Source organism: Trachurus japonicus, chromosome 3 (genome assembly GCF_045865225.1).
Source record: "Trachurus japonicus isolate A0001 chromosome 3, Traja_1.0".
Classification (NCBI taxonomy): Eukaryota; Metazoa; Chordata; class Actinopteri; order Carangiformes; family Carangidae; genus Trachurus; species Trachurus japonicus.
Window position 1 is genome coordinate 15,607,955 of NC_140909.1, and position 16,745 is coordinate 15,624,699.

At 43.5% G+C, this 16,745-nt stretch overlaps 1 protein-coding gene across 1 annotated transcript in view; it reads right to left on the reverse strand.

Moving 5' to 3' along the window:
• The window catches only part of ush2a (Usher syndrome 2A (autosomal recessive, mild)), a 184,947-nt gene that overhangs the window by 3,859 nt on the left and 164,343 nt on the right, over window positions 1–16,745 (reverse strand). Inside the window, exons 75-91 of the mRNA XM_085764102.1 lie at window positions 12,516–12,597; window positions 12,258–12,403; window positions 11,466–11,807; window positions 10,861–11,222; window positions 10,370–10,739; window positions 9,618–9,899; window positions 9,322–9,491; window positions 7,499–7,829; window positions 3,627–3,833; window positions 3,342–3,434; window positions 2,616–2,761; window positions 2,406–2,524; window positions 2,178–2,276; window positions 1,863–2,039; window positions 1,580–1,663; window positions 1,198–1,339; window positions 865–952 (exon numbers count right to left, since the gene is read on the reverse strand). Of these exons, the coding sequence (XP_085620228.1) occupies window positions 865–952; window positions 1,198–1,339; window positions 1,580–1,663; window positions 1,863–2,039; window positions 2,178–2,276; window positions 2,406–2,524; window positions 2,616–2,761; window positions 3,342–3,434; window positions 3,627–3,833; window positions 7,499–7,829; window positions 9,322–9,491; window positions 9,618–9,899; window positions 10,370–10,739; window positions 10,861–11,222; window positions 11,466–11,807; window positions 12,258–12,403; window positions 12,516–12,597 (3,240 nt within the window). The remainder of the gene's footprint in view (window positions 1–864; window positions 953–1,197; window positions 1,340–1,579; window positions 1,664–1,862; window positions 2,040–2,177; window positions 2,277–2,405; window positions 2,525–2,615; window positions 2,762–3,341; window positions 3,435–3,626; window positions 3,834–7,498; window positions 7,830–9,321; window positions 9,492–9,617; window positions 9,900–10,369; window positions 10,740–10,860; window positions 11,223–11,465; window positions 11,808–12,257; window positions 12,404–12,515; window positions 12,598–16,745) is intronic.

Here is a 16,745-nt window from a genome sequence, read left to right on the forward strand (position 1 = left end):
GACCTGTTTTACCGGTGAAAGTCACTATAACGGCCACTCGTAACTTCCGACCGGTGAACTCGTACCAGATCGAACTGGTACGACTTCACGGTCGGAAAAATACGAGTTTCCGTGAACGCACCATAACAGTCCTCGTCGCTACGTCACCACATTCACGGCGTCCCTTGGCTGCACACACAGCCCTGCATGCCGTTCTCTCTCCTCATTGGATAAAAACTGTAGGATACGATAAATGTTTTCTCCTCGGCTCAGAGCAGAGCAGAGGGACTGACAGACCCGTGTTTCAGTCCAAACACTCTATGTAAGTGATTGCTGTCGGAAGATATAACTATTTAAGACTTATATTAACACAAATATATCACTTACTTCTGCTTTAAGAGTTTTACCTTGGTAGGTGATACTGTCAATTACTCGGAATAGTTTGTTTGGGAAATGGTGAAGTGGGATGATGTCTCTACATGGAACGTTTTGAATGTATCAGATGACTTATGTAATGTATTTAGGGCCTCTAACTGAATCAACTGAATTTCAGCCCCTGCTCCGCCTTTAAAATGAATCAAGGTTGAAAACATCCAAACAGATACATTTATAGAACAAGTCTCGTATGAAAACAATGATTCTACATGTGTAAGCTAATTTCTCTCCTTCAAGCAGCGTTGACGTGACAGGGTTAGGGTTAGTTTCTTCATCAGAAATAGATTCAGTCAAAATACTTGTGAAACTATTTTATCTCCTCACTTATTCTTCTATCACCACACCTTTCTTTTTCTTCTTTCTAACCCTGGCTACCTCTCTCTGTCTTTTCTCCTTTCAGCCATCTTGTCACACTCTTTACTGAGTCCCTTGTTTTTCGGCCACTCTCACCATGTACGCCTCTCCTCCAGCTTTCCTGGTCTTCTGAAGCATGACCAGCGGAGGGCGCTCTCTGGCTGCTGGATTCTTCCTCAGTGCTCTGAAATAAAAGGGGAAAAATCATAACACCCCTTTTCTTTTCAGCTGCACTGGCTTCCAGTCTCTTTCAGAGGGACTCTTTCAAAACTGATTTAAAAAAGATTTAATCACATCTGAATCATCTGGGGCCAGAATATATAAGTGAGCTCTGGATCAACAATCAACCGACTCTAAGTTGCGCTCAGTTTTATGCATGAATTTTTTCGACATTAACAAGAAAATAAACTCTATTAGTACATAGAATACCTTTGTAGCACTAGGCCGATCATTATTGCGAGCAGAAAGAGACCCAGCAGCGCTAACAGCAGGATGAACCACAGCTCAGAGTAAACTGGAGTGGCTGAGATGCTGACACCCTGTGTGCCATTGTCTTCAGGCTCAGGAGGATCTGCAGAGAGAGGGGAAGAGAGAAAACAAGAGAGAGATTGTATTTATTTTTATTTTATCTTACTCTGCTTTATCCTTCGACAACACTATGTAATAAAATCGTAATGCCCAGAAAGATTGATGAGATTAAAATGTGGAAAAGGATATAAGAAACAAATTCTCAAATCACTGTGGAATATTCAACTTCAGGTTTGATTTTTGACTTTGTGTGTGTGTGTGTGTGTGTGTGTGTGTGTGTTACCGAGGCCTGTGGCAGGGCTGTATCTGATGGTGGGAGTACTGGCACTGCCACTGTTGGTAGTACAGGTTATTTGAAATAGAAGAGCTGAGAAGAACGGAGGGAGAGAGACAAATGGATTAAAGAAACATATTTCAGGTTTAAATGAAGGTAGATGATTGTTGTGTAGTTTGTAGTATATTTATCGTGCATGTACATTACTATATTCTGTATTAGTGATGCATTTGTTACAGCACTGCACCAGATTTTGTTCTGAGAAAACCATTGTGAGAGTTTGTGCTCTAACTTTTCTGTGAGATGCGTGGAACGTGGAGATTGCTGTAGAAGCCGGTATAGACCCTCAGCTGGCTCTCAGTGACGCTGTACTCCTTCAGGTATCCGTTGAGAGAGAAGGACGTTGCCCAGTCCAGCCATATGACAGTCAGATTACTGCCCACTGAGAAAGGAGACACATACTCCGGAGCTGGAGGGAAGGAGTGAGGGAGAGAGAGAGAAAGAGGGAGAAAGAGAGAGAGAGGGTAAGACAAACATTGGATGTGATTCTGTTTTTTGTTATGACTGGTTAATCACGGAGGGTTGAGGTATTTGATGCATTTGTTACCTTCACTGAGTGTAGTCACAGTCGTCCAGTTGGAGGCAGTGCTGCCCATGTTATTGAAGCAGGCTGCTCTCAGCTCATAGGTGGAGTACGGTTTGAGACCTGCACAGTTCACATTTACATTTGCTGACTCTTTCATCTTAAGTGATATTTTTATTAAGAGAAACAGGACATGTAAGTGTTATCGTAAATTCTAAAAATATCTGGCCTTGACTAAAGCTACGCACTCACCTGTTACATTGTAGCTTCGTTTATTGCCAAAGAAACAGATTTCAACTGGTCCTTCAACGCAGGGCAGAGGTACAGGCTGGGGAGGCTGTGGGCAAGGTGATCGCAGATGTAGCTCACAGCTGGAAACAGACATAAAGAGCAGGAGTGGGAATGAAGTGCAAATAGTTTTTCCTAACAATGCAAACGTTTCGTGTTTATGCGTCTACTCACCTCTCAATGATCCCGTTAGGTGCCAGAGGCTCGTCCCAGTCCAGCTGAACAGAGCGGGAGGTCAGGGTGACAGGACGAGGAGGGGGCTGGTGGGCTGGGGGTGCAGTCAGGGTGAGGAGCTCACTCAGTGGACCCTGGCTACAGCACTGACAAATGTTCAAAACAGAGACTTTATCTCGTTATCGTAAGTGTATAAGCGCAGTATCCAGGCAGATTTTTTTTTTCAAAAGAAAAAAACTACATAGACAACATGTACCCTCAGGTATTTTCCAGAAGAAATGTTGATATTATGACAAATGCTTCACCTAAACTGTGTTAAACATTAATTACTATACAGTATATACCACTCAAGTGGAAGTATGTTTGCTTGTGTCAAAAACTACTTTGGTAAAAGTATTAAGTGGCTATGTGAAGACTGCTTTAAGTTGTTTAATTCCATATGATAAATAAAAGACAACTGTCACAATTTCATATTTGTCTACCAAGTGATACGATCTACAGCGGGGACCGTTCTGCTGTTTTTACATGAAAGATGTGAATGCAAATTTAAACTGACTATCCTCCTCTCAGCCTAACTATGAATTCATCATGTCTTCTTTTTTTGTACTGACTCACTACTAGTTTGGAAAAACTAGCAAAGATCACAAAAGACTTAAGGATTAAATAGCCAAGCAGAGCAGATAATACAAGAACAGAATATACAACAGCTTCCCTGCTAGTTATTACCTGATAACAGGTGCAGGCCTCTACTACTACCCAGTACTGGGTGTAAGGACGCAAACCATGGAGTGTCTGCTGATGGGATGTGCCCTCTGAGAGCTGCAAGAAGAGGATAATGAAGTAAGTTCACATTTTAGATTACTGTAGTATCAAGAGAGTAAGTGAGTGGACCATGGGGGAAGAAGAGACAACAGCAGAGGCTGAGGAAGAGGCAGTGTTCACAGAAAGTTGCACAAAAATGTAAATAAGAGCATTAAGTAAATTATTAACCGTGGTGCTGTGTTGCTTTACCAGTGTGAGGTTGTTGTGGTTCAGTGAAAATACTCTGTAAAGGCTGACGATCCCATTGGGCTGAGCTGGAGGGCGGATGTCCACTACCGCTGAGGTTGCTGAAATACGCTTGAAGATAGGTGGGCCTACACCCTCAGGTGGGGCAGAGCCCGTCCTCCCACTGGCCCATGGACTCTCAGTATGACCAGCCGAATTCACTGCACAAACCTGTCGGTCAAAACTTTGCATTAGTCGATAATATCATTAGGTTTGAACTAATTAAGGGAACATGCAGCACAAAATGAGAGTCACACAAAATTTCTTCCTCCATCATAGGATTTTAGATGTTTTATTAAGTCTTGATGATGAAGGCTTCTCTTAATTACCAGTTTCCACAAGACCAACAAAAGGATATAAGTCAATTCATTGGACCATCCATCAAAACCACCATCGGCAGTGAGAGCAAAACCTTTTCACCATGCAACCCAACACTAACATATCTGCATGACAATTACTTTTCACCTTCATCAAGGAGTTATTCTCAGACACACACACACGCGCGCGCGCGCACACACACACACACACACACACACACACACACACACACACACACACACACGCACACACACGCACACACACGCACACACACACACACACACACACACACACACACACACACACACACACACACACACACACACACACACACACACACCTAAACAGTAATCTTATTTGTGTGCTTGTGTTGGGTATAATTAGACGGTGTACACAGCACAGGGTCAGGCAGGGTTGAGATTTGCATGTGTAAGTCATCTGTACCCTGTCAGAAGTAGTGCAGAAGGCAGATGGATGAGTCTGAGCTTTAGTCTTGAAAGTGTGTGTCCGTGTGTGTGCGTGCGTTTTATTGTTTGTGTCTGTGATCATGAGTTTTGTTTGCATGCGTGTGCATGCAAGTGTGTTAGGAGTCGAATTAACCTCAATAATAGTCAATTAGGCTGTGATCAATCAGACTGATTGATCTAAGTGACAGCACAGATGGACTGAGATGGGAGAGGGGGAAAGAAGAATAGAAGATGGAGAGAGTGGGGATGGAGAGGAGGAGGGCAGGAACAAGGGTGGACAAGACACAAGGAGAGGGAGCAGGAGAAATTTTGAGCTTAGTGCTGGTTTGTATCTTTGTGACTCCTCCTGAGGTTACTTGCATCGATGGGTTGATCGATTACGCTGTTGTACTTTTGTTTGCGTTAACACGGACAATGTCTTCAGTTGGTGGGTGTACACACATCTCCAACATTAAAAAAAAAGCCTTTGATAGATGGCTCAACATCAGACCCTTTGACTTGAGTAATGCACTGCACTAATTGTTGATTCTTCCAACGACAACAACCAAAACAACCAAAAATCTAAGGTCCTACTCTTCAAGTTGGATGTCATTCTCCCCCAAACAGCCTGACAACAAGGAGCCAGTGTCTGCTGCAGCACAGGTCCAAGTCTGCACAGTAGAATAATAGTCAGGTAAACATTTAAATAATGGGGAGATTTACTGCTTTTACATTCAATGATGCAACCAGGAAGATTATGAATACAAACACTTCAACTCTGTCTTATCATAAGACAGCAATTAAGCAATTATATGTGAAGATTAAGTTCAAGCTTAGTGACCACACACTCTAACAGTCCTCTAACCTTTACTGTGTTCAAATATAACAATGTCCTCCTTTTGTGGAACTGTCTATAATGTTGTGTGGTGATGAAGGAAGGGAAACAGTGGGAGAGATGGCAGGAAGAGAAATGAAGGAAAAAAAAACAGGCAGATGTGTGAGAAAGTGAGAAGGAGGATGGCCGGAAGGAGATCCGTTAGGTAAAGGGCATGCTGTCACTGATAAAGAAAGGTCAAAGAGAAGTGTGTGTCTAAAGCTGTGGAGAGATGAACCCATTGTGTTTATGTTAGGCTCTGTGTGTACAACTTATAATTACATAAAAGGTTACATGTAAACCTAAAATTGTCATTAAGAACCATGTTCATCATATTGTTCTTTCTATGATAAAGGCTGTACGGTACCTTTATTTGTAACTTTGTCATCCTGTGATCAACACACTGTTACTGTCATTGTAATTCACTTTTGCAGCAGCATATTAAATAAACAGCTGTTTTGAGTTAAATAGTTGAAGGCAAAAGTGAATTAGCACCAGGTTCTGTACAGCAAAAGGCTTTCGGCTAAGTACATTATAGTTTCTCCTCAGCAACTGTAACTTGACTTGTTGCTGAGAAGGGTTTCAATTCAATTTGCTTCTGCCATCACAAGAATTATAACTTGCGGCAATAAAATACTTCTACCCAGCAACAACCATGTTCTTCCCCAAGTAACAACACAGTTCAAACCTCAACGTGACGCAAAGCTTTGGACTTGATTAAGAAGTTTGTGCCACACAGACAGAAGAGAGAGAAAAAGTTCAAAACTAAAGTCAGCCCAGATCACCTTGCCCTTGATCCAGAGCTAATCTCTCCGTCCTTATATCATCTACAGACTTTTTACTGCTTTCTCTCCTCTCCCCTCCTATTGGGCCATGGTTTGGCTTAACAGAGACAAAATAAAAATATACCCTGTTAGCTGCCATGGCAGCAAATGAGCCGCCATGGCAACGAACGACTTCAGGAAACTTCCAGACAGTATTCAAGCCCTTTTATTGGACGCTTGGACTGCGGAATTGATTTGAGCGCTCTGATAGGCCAACAGGGCGACTTGGCGGGTGCATCTACTTGGGGTGAAGGGGCTAAGTTGTGTGAAAGTGGGCAGTAATTAAAACCAAGCATAAAGCTGTCAATAGGAGCTTATGACCCAGTGTAATTAGCCTAATATGATTTCTCTCTCTGCACTGTGGTGTGCTAAACTGAACTGACTTATCGTCCTTGTGTACGACTGAAACACAGGCAGAGAAAGGATGTGAGCCAGATCGCAACAAAGACAGATTAACAGCTAAATAAAAATAAAGCCAGGCAGACAGATAGTTCTGTAGATGGACAGACATCTTAGTGCATTAAAGTGAGAGGTGGGATGGACAATAACTTCTAATGAACCGTCCAAAAATGCACTTTCTCCGCTTCGCTGTCGCTCACTTATACACCTACACACACATGTTGACACGCACATACAAACACCCACGAGACCACTGTTGTGCACATGTGCTCATGTACAACACACACACATACCACCACCTTGTCCACGTACCCCAATCCCCCCCTGGCAAATCCTCAGGGGACGTGTAGCGGTCACCATTAAAAGGTCTTTCCAATACAAGCTCTGTTACCAAGGGGGCTAACAGTTAATTCGATTGGCTGGCTGGTAATCAGGAAGTGGGTGCTCTGAGGGCCCAGTGATTAATGGCTCTGTTGCCCGCCCGTCATCTCCCAAAGCTCCACCCTCCCTCCCTCCTCCTGTCATAAATTAGGACCCTCGTAAATAAAGACGGCACCACAATCAGGCAAACTCAATCAATTACTCAGGTTCTCTGGTCTCGGCTCGTATGTCTGACAGGCAGGAATGCTAATGTTATTGTTGCCTCCAAAGGGCTAGCCTGTCAATTAGTGCACCAATGCACAGCACAACAGCATGAATATGGACCCCTCCATTTAACACCTGTCTGATTACTTGGCTTGTGTGTGTATGTCCGTGTACGTTGGCATGTATAGAGGACTGTATCAATTGAAGTGGAGTGAGTGACAGGGCTTTTGAAAAACATTTCTTTGAGTCTAAAAACAGACTATATCTATTGTGAGTGTGAGCACATATCTACATGCGGATGTTTTGTAGCCTATCATATAAAAAACTCATCATTTCAATCATAGTTATTATGATTTTTTTTCACACATTCAAATACACAGAGCATTATACCTGGTACTGGTACAGAGTGTACGGCTGGAGTCCTTCATCTTTGTATACAGTGGAGATATTCCTGTAGACAAGTGTTGCTGCATCGTTTCTGTCGGGGCCAGTGGGACGCTCCAGCCTGCGGTACACCTCATAGTGCAGGACTTTACCATTTGGTTGAACTGGAGGGGACCAGGTGAGCAGGAAGGTGGTGTGTAGGCCGGTGTGTTGGTCAGGCTGCAGGTCCAACAGTGGCACGGTCTGTCCAGCAGGGGGAGCCTCCAGAGTGAGGATGGACGTCCAGTCACTGGAGGAGCAGCCCAGTGCTGTGCAAGCCTCCACCCGCATCTCATACCTACACACACACACACACACACACACACACACACACACACACACACACACACACACACACACACACACACACACACACACACACACACACACACACACACACACACACACACACACACTGACTATGACACCACTGTACTGTCTTTGATCACAGATTGCACAAAAAACAAAACACAAACATCTACCAACAGTTACCCAGATAATGTATAAATCAGCAAATTACACTGCGTGCATAAATAATAATCTCACTGGCTTTCTCTTGAAACTCCCAAACTTTGCCAGCAATATTTGAACAAGGTGCTGCTGTTTATGAACAAAAACAATGCTACATGTCTTATTTCTTGTGCCATATTTATTCAAAAACTTGATTTTGGTGGGCCTGAAGACTGAATTACAGCTCAAAATAATCTATTTAACAAAAGCCATGAATTGATGTTTATTATAACCAAATGTCCATTGAGCCTCATCAGGTTACAGGCCCTACACCATGTGGTTACTAATTTAAAGACACTGTTGTGTTTTTAGAGAAAGAGAGAAGTAAAAGAGATGACAGAGGGGAAAGAGGGGGAGGAAAAGATAGAGAGAGGGGAATGAAGATGAGCTGAATGGATAGAAGGTCATCAGAGAGAGGGGGAGCGATCTTTAGATGATAAGGCTGATGAGCTTTTATTATCTGAATCTTATTACCACACACACACACACGGCAACACATTCAAGCACACCGATATGTGCGAGCGAGGGACATACACACACATCTCCCACACTGCTGTCTTTGTCTCAGAGACAGTGATAGATACATTGTCACTGACTCAAGGTTGATGCTTTCCCTCTCTTTTTCTGTTTCTTCTTGATGCTGTCCTTTTGACAGCATGTTTGACAGGTTGTTTTCAAATCCATTTATCTGTGGTTTGGCAAATGCATTAATATCCTAATAGATGATCTATTGACTACTGTGAAAATAAAATGATCTCTCAGCTCTGTTGCTGTAACTGTACAGCAGTTTGAGGAGGTTTGTGAGGAGTCAACCAGTGTTTTTTGTTACCAAGAGATGGCACTCTGTTGCCTTGTTTGTTGCCCCATGCTCATCTCCACCTCTCCACCCACTTTTCCATCCCTTACAGCACTGACAACACAGGGAACTATAGGACTGTAACTGGGTTGGCCAATTTCTCAAATATTGTAAAGCATATTCACAAAAAAACAAACTAAAGCTATTATATGTCTTATACATACGTATATAAGCCCATATAGGGGTTTAACCTCTCCTGCACTTACTATTCATGTTTCTTTTCTGTTTTTGTAATTGTACCTCTTTTTTATGCTGCAAATAAATAAACTAAACTAAACTAAACTAAACTAAACTAAACACTATATATAGTATATATGTCCTACATACACCCAATACATAAAACGTAGCGGTAATCCATGAATAAATAGACAGTACCTTGCTGCATAACAGTACAGTAACTGTAGTGAACTGTGTTTTGACTGACCTGTGGTAAGGAGCCAGCCCCTGCAGTGTGGTGAGTCGGTCAGAGAAGGCACTATCCTCTGGAGTGAACACGGTGCTGGTGACGTCAAGCTGGACTGGATCTCTTTGATACACAGTGTAACTCACAATGTCTCCATTAGGACGGACTGGAGAGCTCCACTCCACCCTCACCTGGGAAGAAAAAAACAACATAAAACTTTTAAACAAAAATATGTAAAGACAGAACAATGGTAAACCTCAGCATGATTCAGCTGTTACTCATACAGTATAGGTTGAAGAGATGAATGAATGGCCCACCTGGCTTGGTCCCAGAGGTGTCAGTGTGGGGAGACCAACACCGGAAGGAGCTGACGGGTGAGTCTTTGCTGAGGCCGCGGCGCTGCTCACCGCACCTTTGCTGTTGTTGGACCTGACGAGGTAGCTGTATTCCACACTTGGCAAAAGTGTGAAGTCGTGGTAATGTGTCTCCGCGCCAACATAGATGACTTCACCGTCTCTGTAGAGTTCGTAGCCTGTGATGATGCCATTAGGATGCTCTGGTGGTCTCCAGGTAATCTCTACTGATTCTGGGCCAGTGACCTTCAAATGAAAAGTCAATGGTCACATCAAACAGATCTCTAGATGAGAATATCTACTGTAGACGTGTGTAATAAAGATGATAATAACACATATGTAACTAGATACCAGCTTCTGAGGGTTCGCATAATGCCCATTTGTATTGTATTGTCTTATGCTTACAGTTATTTCTATGATTTTGTCTGCCCTGTTTATAACAACAATTGGCTACATGACAGAAACAACTCTCATGCCGCAAATCACATCTTTCTAAAATGGTTTCAACAACTGCTGCCTTCATGAGGGCTGATTGACTGCATTAGTTGGAGCTTGGTGTATCTGCAATAATGATTCTACTATATAATGATAACAATGAGTAGGAAATGGCTTCAACAAGTCCAGTTTAGATTCATTCTGGACAGAAATTCACAGATTTCTTTATTGCACATCCAACAAAAATGATTTAACTGGAAGTTATGAATAAACAAAGACACCTTCAGAGTTGGAGCAAGCAGGCCAGTGGGAGGAGCTTCCTCGGTTACAGCAGACGTTGCGGCACTGGTGGTGCACCCGCCGCTGGTACAGGCCGACAGAACCAGCTGATATGACGTGTGAGGCTGCAGATCTGACACCACTGCATCCAGGTCTCTCCCACGGTAAACCTCCTCATTGTTCAGTTTCAGCACATATTCGGTGACCTCTCCGTTCTGCGTCAGGGGTTTATTCCAGGAAATGTTTATACTGTCGGACGTGGCGGTGTCAACTGTGGGAGTGTCCACTGTGGCAGGGGGAGCCTCTAAGGTTGTGATGTTTGAATGAGGGCTGGTGATGCATCCCTCAGATGTACAGGCTATGATTGAGTAGCTGTAGGAAAGGATAGAATAAAACAAAAAGATTTAGAAATGTAATAAAATTTGTTTGTTGGAGTTATTTGTTGAGTTGACCCGAAACAATCAGTCAGGTTAGTTAATTTGAAAGCAAACACCTGTATGCTGAAAACGGCAGGAGGTCTTGGTCAGTGTAGTTCAGGACAGTGGGATCAAAACTAAAAGAGAAACTGACACCGTTTCTCTGAATCCTGTAAGACTGAAGTATCCCATTGGGCTCCAGAGGAGGCGTCCAAGAGACTAACACCTCACTGGGCCGGCCACGGAGGTGAGTCAGGGTTGGAGGAGGCAGGCCGCGTGGGGGAGCTTGTTTGGTTGTTATAGTTACCCATGGGCTGCTTGTGTGACCGGCAGAGTTGTGAGTACGAACACTGAACTCATACTGAGTCCAGGGACGCAAACCCTTCACTACATAGGAGAATCTGGCACTTTGGTGTGGGGATGATTCTCTGAAGAGCACCTGTTGGGGACAGGGGGGGGGGGATTGAGGTTGATGACACAATTTTCAACCATACTTAGAAAATTGCTGCTTTTTATTACATTATGATGACTTAAATAAGTATAAAACAGAACTACGGTTGATAAAAAAGGGAAACAACTTTAAGATATTGTTGTGTATTCTGTCAAGCTACATGACAAATTGTCTTCTGAAATTAGATATGGCTGCCTATACCTTCATAGATGTGGATCTATTTTCACCCACCTTCGCCCTTTCATTATCTTCTTCATTACTTCTTCCCATCCCCACTTCTTCCAGACGTCTCCCAAGTAAAATGTACTCTCCAATTGGCCCATTGGGCTGGACGGGAGGTCCCCAGCTAAGTGACACATGGTCTGAGCCAACGACGAGGGGCTTGGGAGGAGGCTGGGAAGCAGGTGGAGCTGCTGCTGTAGTGGTGTGCTGAGGAGGTGTGTGTGCGCAGCCTGCTGAGGTACAAGCTTCAAGAGTCAAAGTATAACTGGTCCATGGCTCCAAACGACGAAACAGGAAGCTGCGCGATAGGCCGCTGAACTCCAGGTTCCCCTCACTGTACAAGTTATACATCTGGAAAACAGGAGAGGGAAAACAGAGAAGAGGAGAGAGACGTAGCAAGAGCAGTGGGAGGAGAAGAGGAGAGGGGTTGTAGGTGGGTTAGAATAGGAAAGAGTGAAGGGAGGGAAACAGAGAAGGGACAAAGAAGTGAAGCAGGTGAGAAGCCAGAATACAACAAGGCTGGACAAAAAAAACCCTTTGTGGTAGAGTGTGTATGTATTGACTGTTTAGATGTCAGGGGCAGGCCTATTGCTGTGCACGAAGTGTGTATCAGTATGTATGTGAAGTGCATAAGCATGGACGCAAATGATGCTTAATTATCTGAATGTGTAAGTTGATAACTTGTGATGTGTCTTACTGTATATTATTAATATCTAATTGCTACATTGTAGTTCATCTGATCATTGCTGTACATTCACTTTGGTGTATTTTCCCTGTTGTTGTTGTGTGTACTGTGTGTACCGTGATGACTCCATTAGGAGTATGTGGCTGGTCCCAGCTAAGCAGTAACGCCCTGCCCTGCTCTCTCTGCTCCACGGTGAAGTTAGCCAGGCCGGCTGGAGAAGCCTCCAGGGTCCTAATGCCTGCCCATGGACTGTACACGCTGCCTGCAGGGTTAGAAAACATGTAGACTCTATGGAGCGGCTCAGTCTGCAGGTGCTGATATTATTTGTTACAGTAGTGACGGTTCAAAGGAGCTACTGATCATACTCAACATACCTGCCCTGTTCACAGCTTCCACTCGAAGACTATACTGACTGTATGGATCAAGACCATAGATGGTTGCTTCAAGGACTGAACCCTGCAAGAGAAAGAGAAACTAAGGTATGATACACAAAGATATGGAATGAGTACAAGGCCAGGGAAGTAAGAAAAAGCAAAAAAGTAGGAGAAAGTGGGAAAGGGGGATGAGCCAGAGACGGTCGTAATGAGGAGGAGATTTGTGAGAGAAAAGAGAGAAGACAATGGAACGATTGCTCAAGAGTTAAAAAAAAGACAGAAAAGAGAGTGCAGATGGAAAGGGAAACAGAGAAGCACACTGTAGCAAGAGGAGAGTGTCAGGAAATTAGTTACACAAACAAACCCTGCATGAATAAAACCATCACATTACTCATTAAAACGGGGAATGAAAAGGAACACTGAAACAATGGCGAGCTAAGATGACATGACATGGGATTTGTGATATCAACATTTCAACATTCAGGCTCTGCCATGGTAAAGTAAGCAGACACCAGAGAAAGTGGCAGAGGCAGAAAGAGAGACTGGCAGCTAGACGGCCGTCCCTTATGGGTGAATTCAAAGCTTCCAGATTGAGTGTTTATGTCACACATGCACCCTTTCATATCAGACACACACAAACATACACAGACACAGTGTGTCTGCCAGTAGCTTTAGGCAGTGGGACCCAGCCCAACACCCTGGCAGACACAGGGTAGTGTGTGTGTGTGGTTGTGTGTATGTGTGTGTGTGTGTGTGTGTGATACAGTGGGAACAACATTTACTAATTGATAAGAGACACACTGTTGTTTCAAAAGGCCCTGGCGTGCTATGACATGGTAGTCAGGGAGCACTGGGCTCCAGGATGTGGTATTGCCTGTTTGTCTGTTTGTTTGTTTATGACTGTGAGCTATGAATCAGCTGTGAGACTGATGTTTCTCTGTGGATGTGTCAACATATTTGTGTGAATGCACATCACAGGAGGCTGTATTTATTTTTTATGTGTTGACTCTGCAGTTTTTTTTTTTTTAAAGAGTCGTTTCAGGACTGTATGCTTTCACATAAGCAAGCATATGTAAAGAGATTAACTGGTAACCCACTTCAATGCAGCAGCAAGAGGATCAAAAAGGCTCCAATTCAAACTGAATCAAATGAAAACCCTGACAAATCACCGTAGCGTGGCACCAAGGATGAACTGCCTGAGCAACAACCAGAATGCATGTATTCACAGTTTTCATGTCTGGGAGCCAACATGTTTTTCATCCACAGTAAAATAGGATTAATAAGCCCCTAGACACTAGCTAAATCCTCCTGCAAATCACAGTTCTTCTCAGTAGAGAGAGGGAGGGGGGGACACAATGAGAGAGACACAGGGGTGGAGAAAGATAGAAAGAGAAAGGGTTGGAGGGGGTGAGAAATAAAGACTGAGAGAGAAAAAGAGATCAGAATGAAATAGAGTATATGTAAGTAAGGCGATGTAGGACAGAGAGCTAAAACTAAGGGAGTAAGTAAGTTAATAACTGATGGAGGAAATAAAAAAGAAGAGAAAGAGGAGGGGAAAGTGACAGAGAGAGAGAGAGAGAGAGAGAGATAGAGAGCGCAAGATTGAGTGAATGGTTAAAAAAAGAGGGGAGAAAGCTAAAGTGGGAGAGAAAAAAGATAGATGTGGCAAAAGGGAGAGACAGATTAAGTGAGCGAGAATGAGAGATCTCTCTACCTTAAAAGCCAGTGAAATATGTGAGGCATGTGGCCTATAAAGCGGTTAACATATGCACATTGTCAATAGCAGCATCTGGCGCTGGCAGCTTTTATAGGAGCATGGAGACTCTGCTACACGCCTCTAGATGGCAATACATTCAAACACTTTATCACTGAAACACACCACATTAACAGCCTCCTCGCTACACCACACACACATGCATGCACACACACACACACACACACACACACACACACACACACACACACACACACACACACGCACACATAAATACTCAACAATCTAGTGCTATGAAATTCATAACCTCGGCCTCCTAACTGTGCGCACTCACACACACACACCAACACACAGACAGGCAGTAATCAAAAGGTGTAACATTGAAACACACTGCTATTACATTACATTAACAGCTCCCTCAATAACTATTGGTCTCTCATACATACACATGTACACACTCAAACACACAAGCACAGATATACACACAAAACTATCGAAGAAATAATTACATGAATAACGTTAAGGTAAATACCCACTAATCTCTGCAGCGAAGATAAACAAATTGGAGTATAGAGAGAGTGTGTTTCCCCACTCATATATTTGTAAGATTTGTCATCTATTCTACATTTATACTTCATATATACTGTACTATGACTGCATCTGACCTTGGTGTAGTTAAGACAGGTTGACCTGTGAGTGGCTTCATTGGATACACATCAGTTCATGTCTAAGAGATATTTTGGGGTTGGACGTGTACTGCAATTCAGAAATGGGTATTTATGATTCTAGTGTAGGATTTTCACTTTATTCTACATCCCAGGCAAAATCATAGCTGTAGTAAATGTCAACAGCTGTACAGTTGTAGTAATGGCTGTTTGATAAATGGTGTTTTTTCCCCTGTAAAGCCTATTTGGAAAAAATGGCTAACCTATGAAGACCACATGAGCAACGATGTGAGATATGAAAAGAAAACGTTCTCGTCAACCTAAATCCAGTGAGCATGAGCATGTGCATGTGTGTGGATGATCAAAGTCACCAGTTAATCATGCCAAATGCAAAAGAACAGAGGGGGTGCAAGAAGTCAAGAGAGAGAGAGATGGGGGGAGGCAAGAGAGATTGTGTAAAGTGTAAACAAGACAGAAAAAGAGAAAAGGAGACAATGATAGGGAGAGAAGAAAAGAGACAGGAAGAGGTCGTGCTAATTTATACATTAAAGAGCCCTCAGATCTTACACGGTTCAACACAACTTAGCATTGAGGGCAAGGAAGCAATCTATTCAATCTTCTATTTCCTCATTCTGTCTTCTCTTTGGTGTGTGAGCTGAGCTACAGCAGGGGTCCTCTGGACAGTGTGTGTGTGTTTCTGAGTGCCGGGTCAGTGCGCGCTCATGTTTGTAGAACAAATATATCGATGCCAGTGTGTGCGTGTGTGTGTGTGTGCATTTGCACGTATCTTAACAAGCCCACATCTGCTGGCATCTTGTTTTGTGCCCATGTGTCCCTTGAAGTGTGTGTGCAACTGCACATCTGTGTGTGTGTGATATTCAGGTGGAGAGGCAGGGTGCGGCTGGGGGGACAGTGTGTGATACTAATTAAGAATAACCATGTGTATTTGTCAAAAGAATTATGCTGATTATCTCACAAAGGCCCCAGCACTGGGCCCCGCAGAGAGACAGAGACAGAGAGACGGACCAACATTAGCATATGGCTACACACACACACACACACACGCACACACACACACACACACACACATACATATACAGTCTTTCTTTCTCTTTGTCTCTCACTCACACACACTTACACATACACACACATGCGTGCAGGTAGAAGTAAAGCAAGTGCCTACGAACACATTCCTATAAGTGAACGGGGTCCAACTGGTCGACCTCAGGGACGTGTCTCTCCACAGGCCGTCTATGGCCTCTCTTCTCTGTCATATTAAGTCCTGGAGAGATTAGAAAGCACCATGCTGGTTCACCTTTCCTTATGTGTCTTAATTCTGACAGTGTGCGGTAAAACATGCCATAGTAAGATATGAGTCGATTTGATTTGATACAATTCGATTCAATTCAATTCGATTCAGTTCTTCAGACCAGTCCATTAGTACAAGCTGTGCACTGACCAGCCCTGTGAGAGCAGTAATTGTTTTCTGAGTTTTCTGAGGTCAGCCAGTGAACCCCACGCTGCTCCATCGCCCCCCCATGCCAAGCTCTCAAGCCAAGTTTGTGTGTGTATGTGTATGTATTTTATGTGTGCACACTTAATTCAATGCTGCTGGCACAACTGCCCTGTGTCTGTTTGCAAATGCCCTGCATGGGTGTCCCTGCTAGTCAGTGTGCGTTAGACAGACCCTGACACATACAGACGCTCGTGCATCACACACACACACACACACGCACAGAGAGAGAGAGAGAGGGAGAGAGAGAGAGAGAGAGAGAGAGAGAGAGAGAGAGAGAGAGAGAGAGAGCCATTAGGCATGTGTTTGTCTGTGGCCAACACAGACATAGAGAGGGA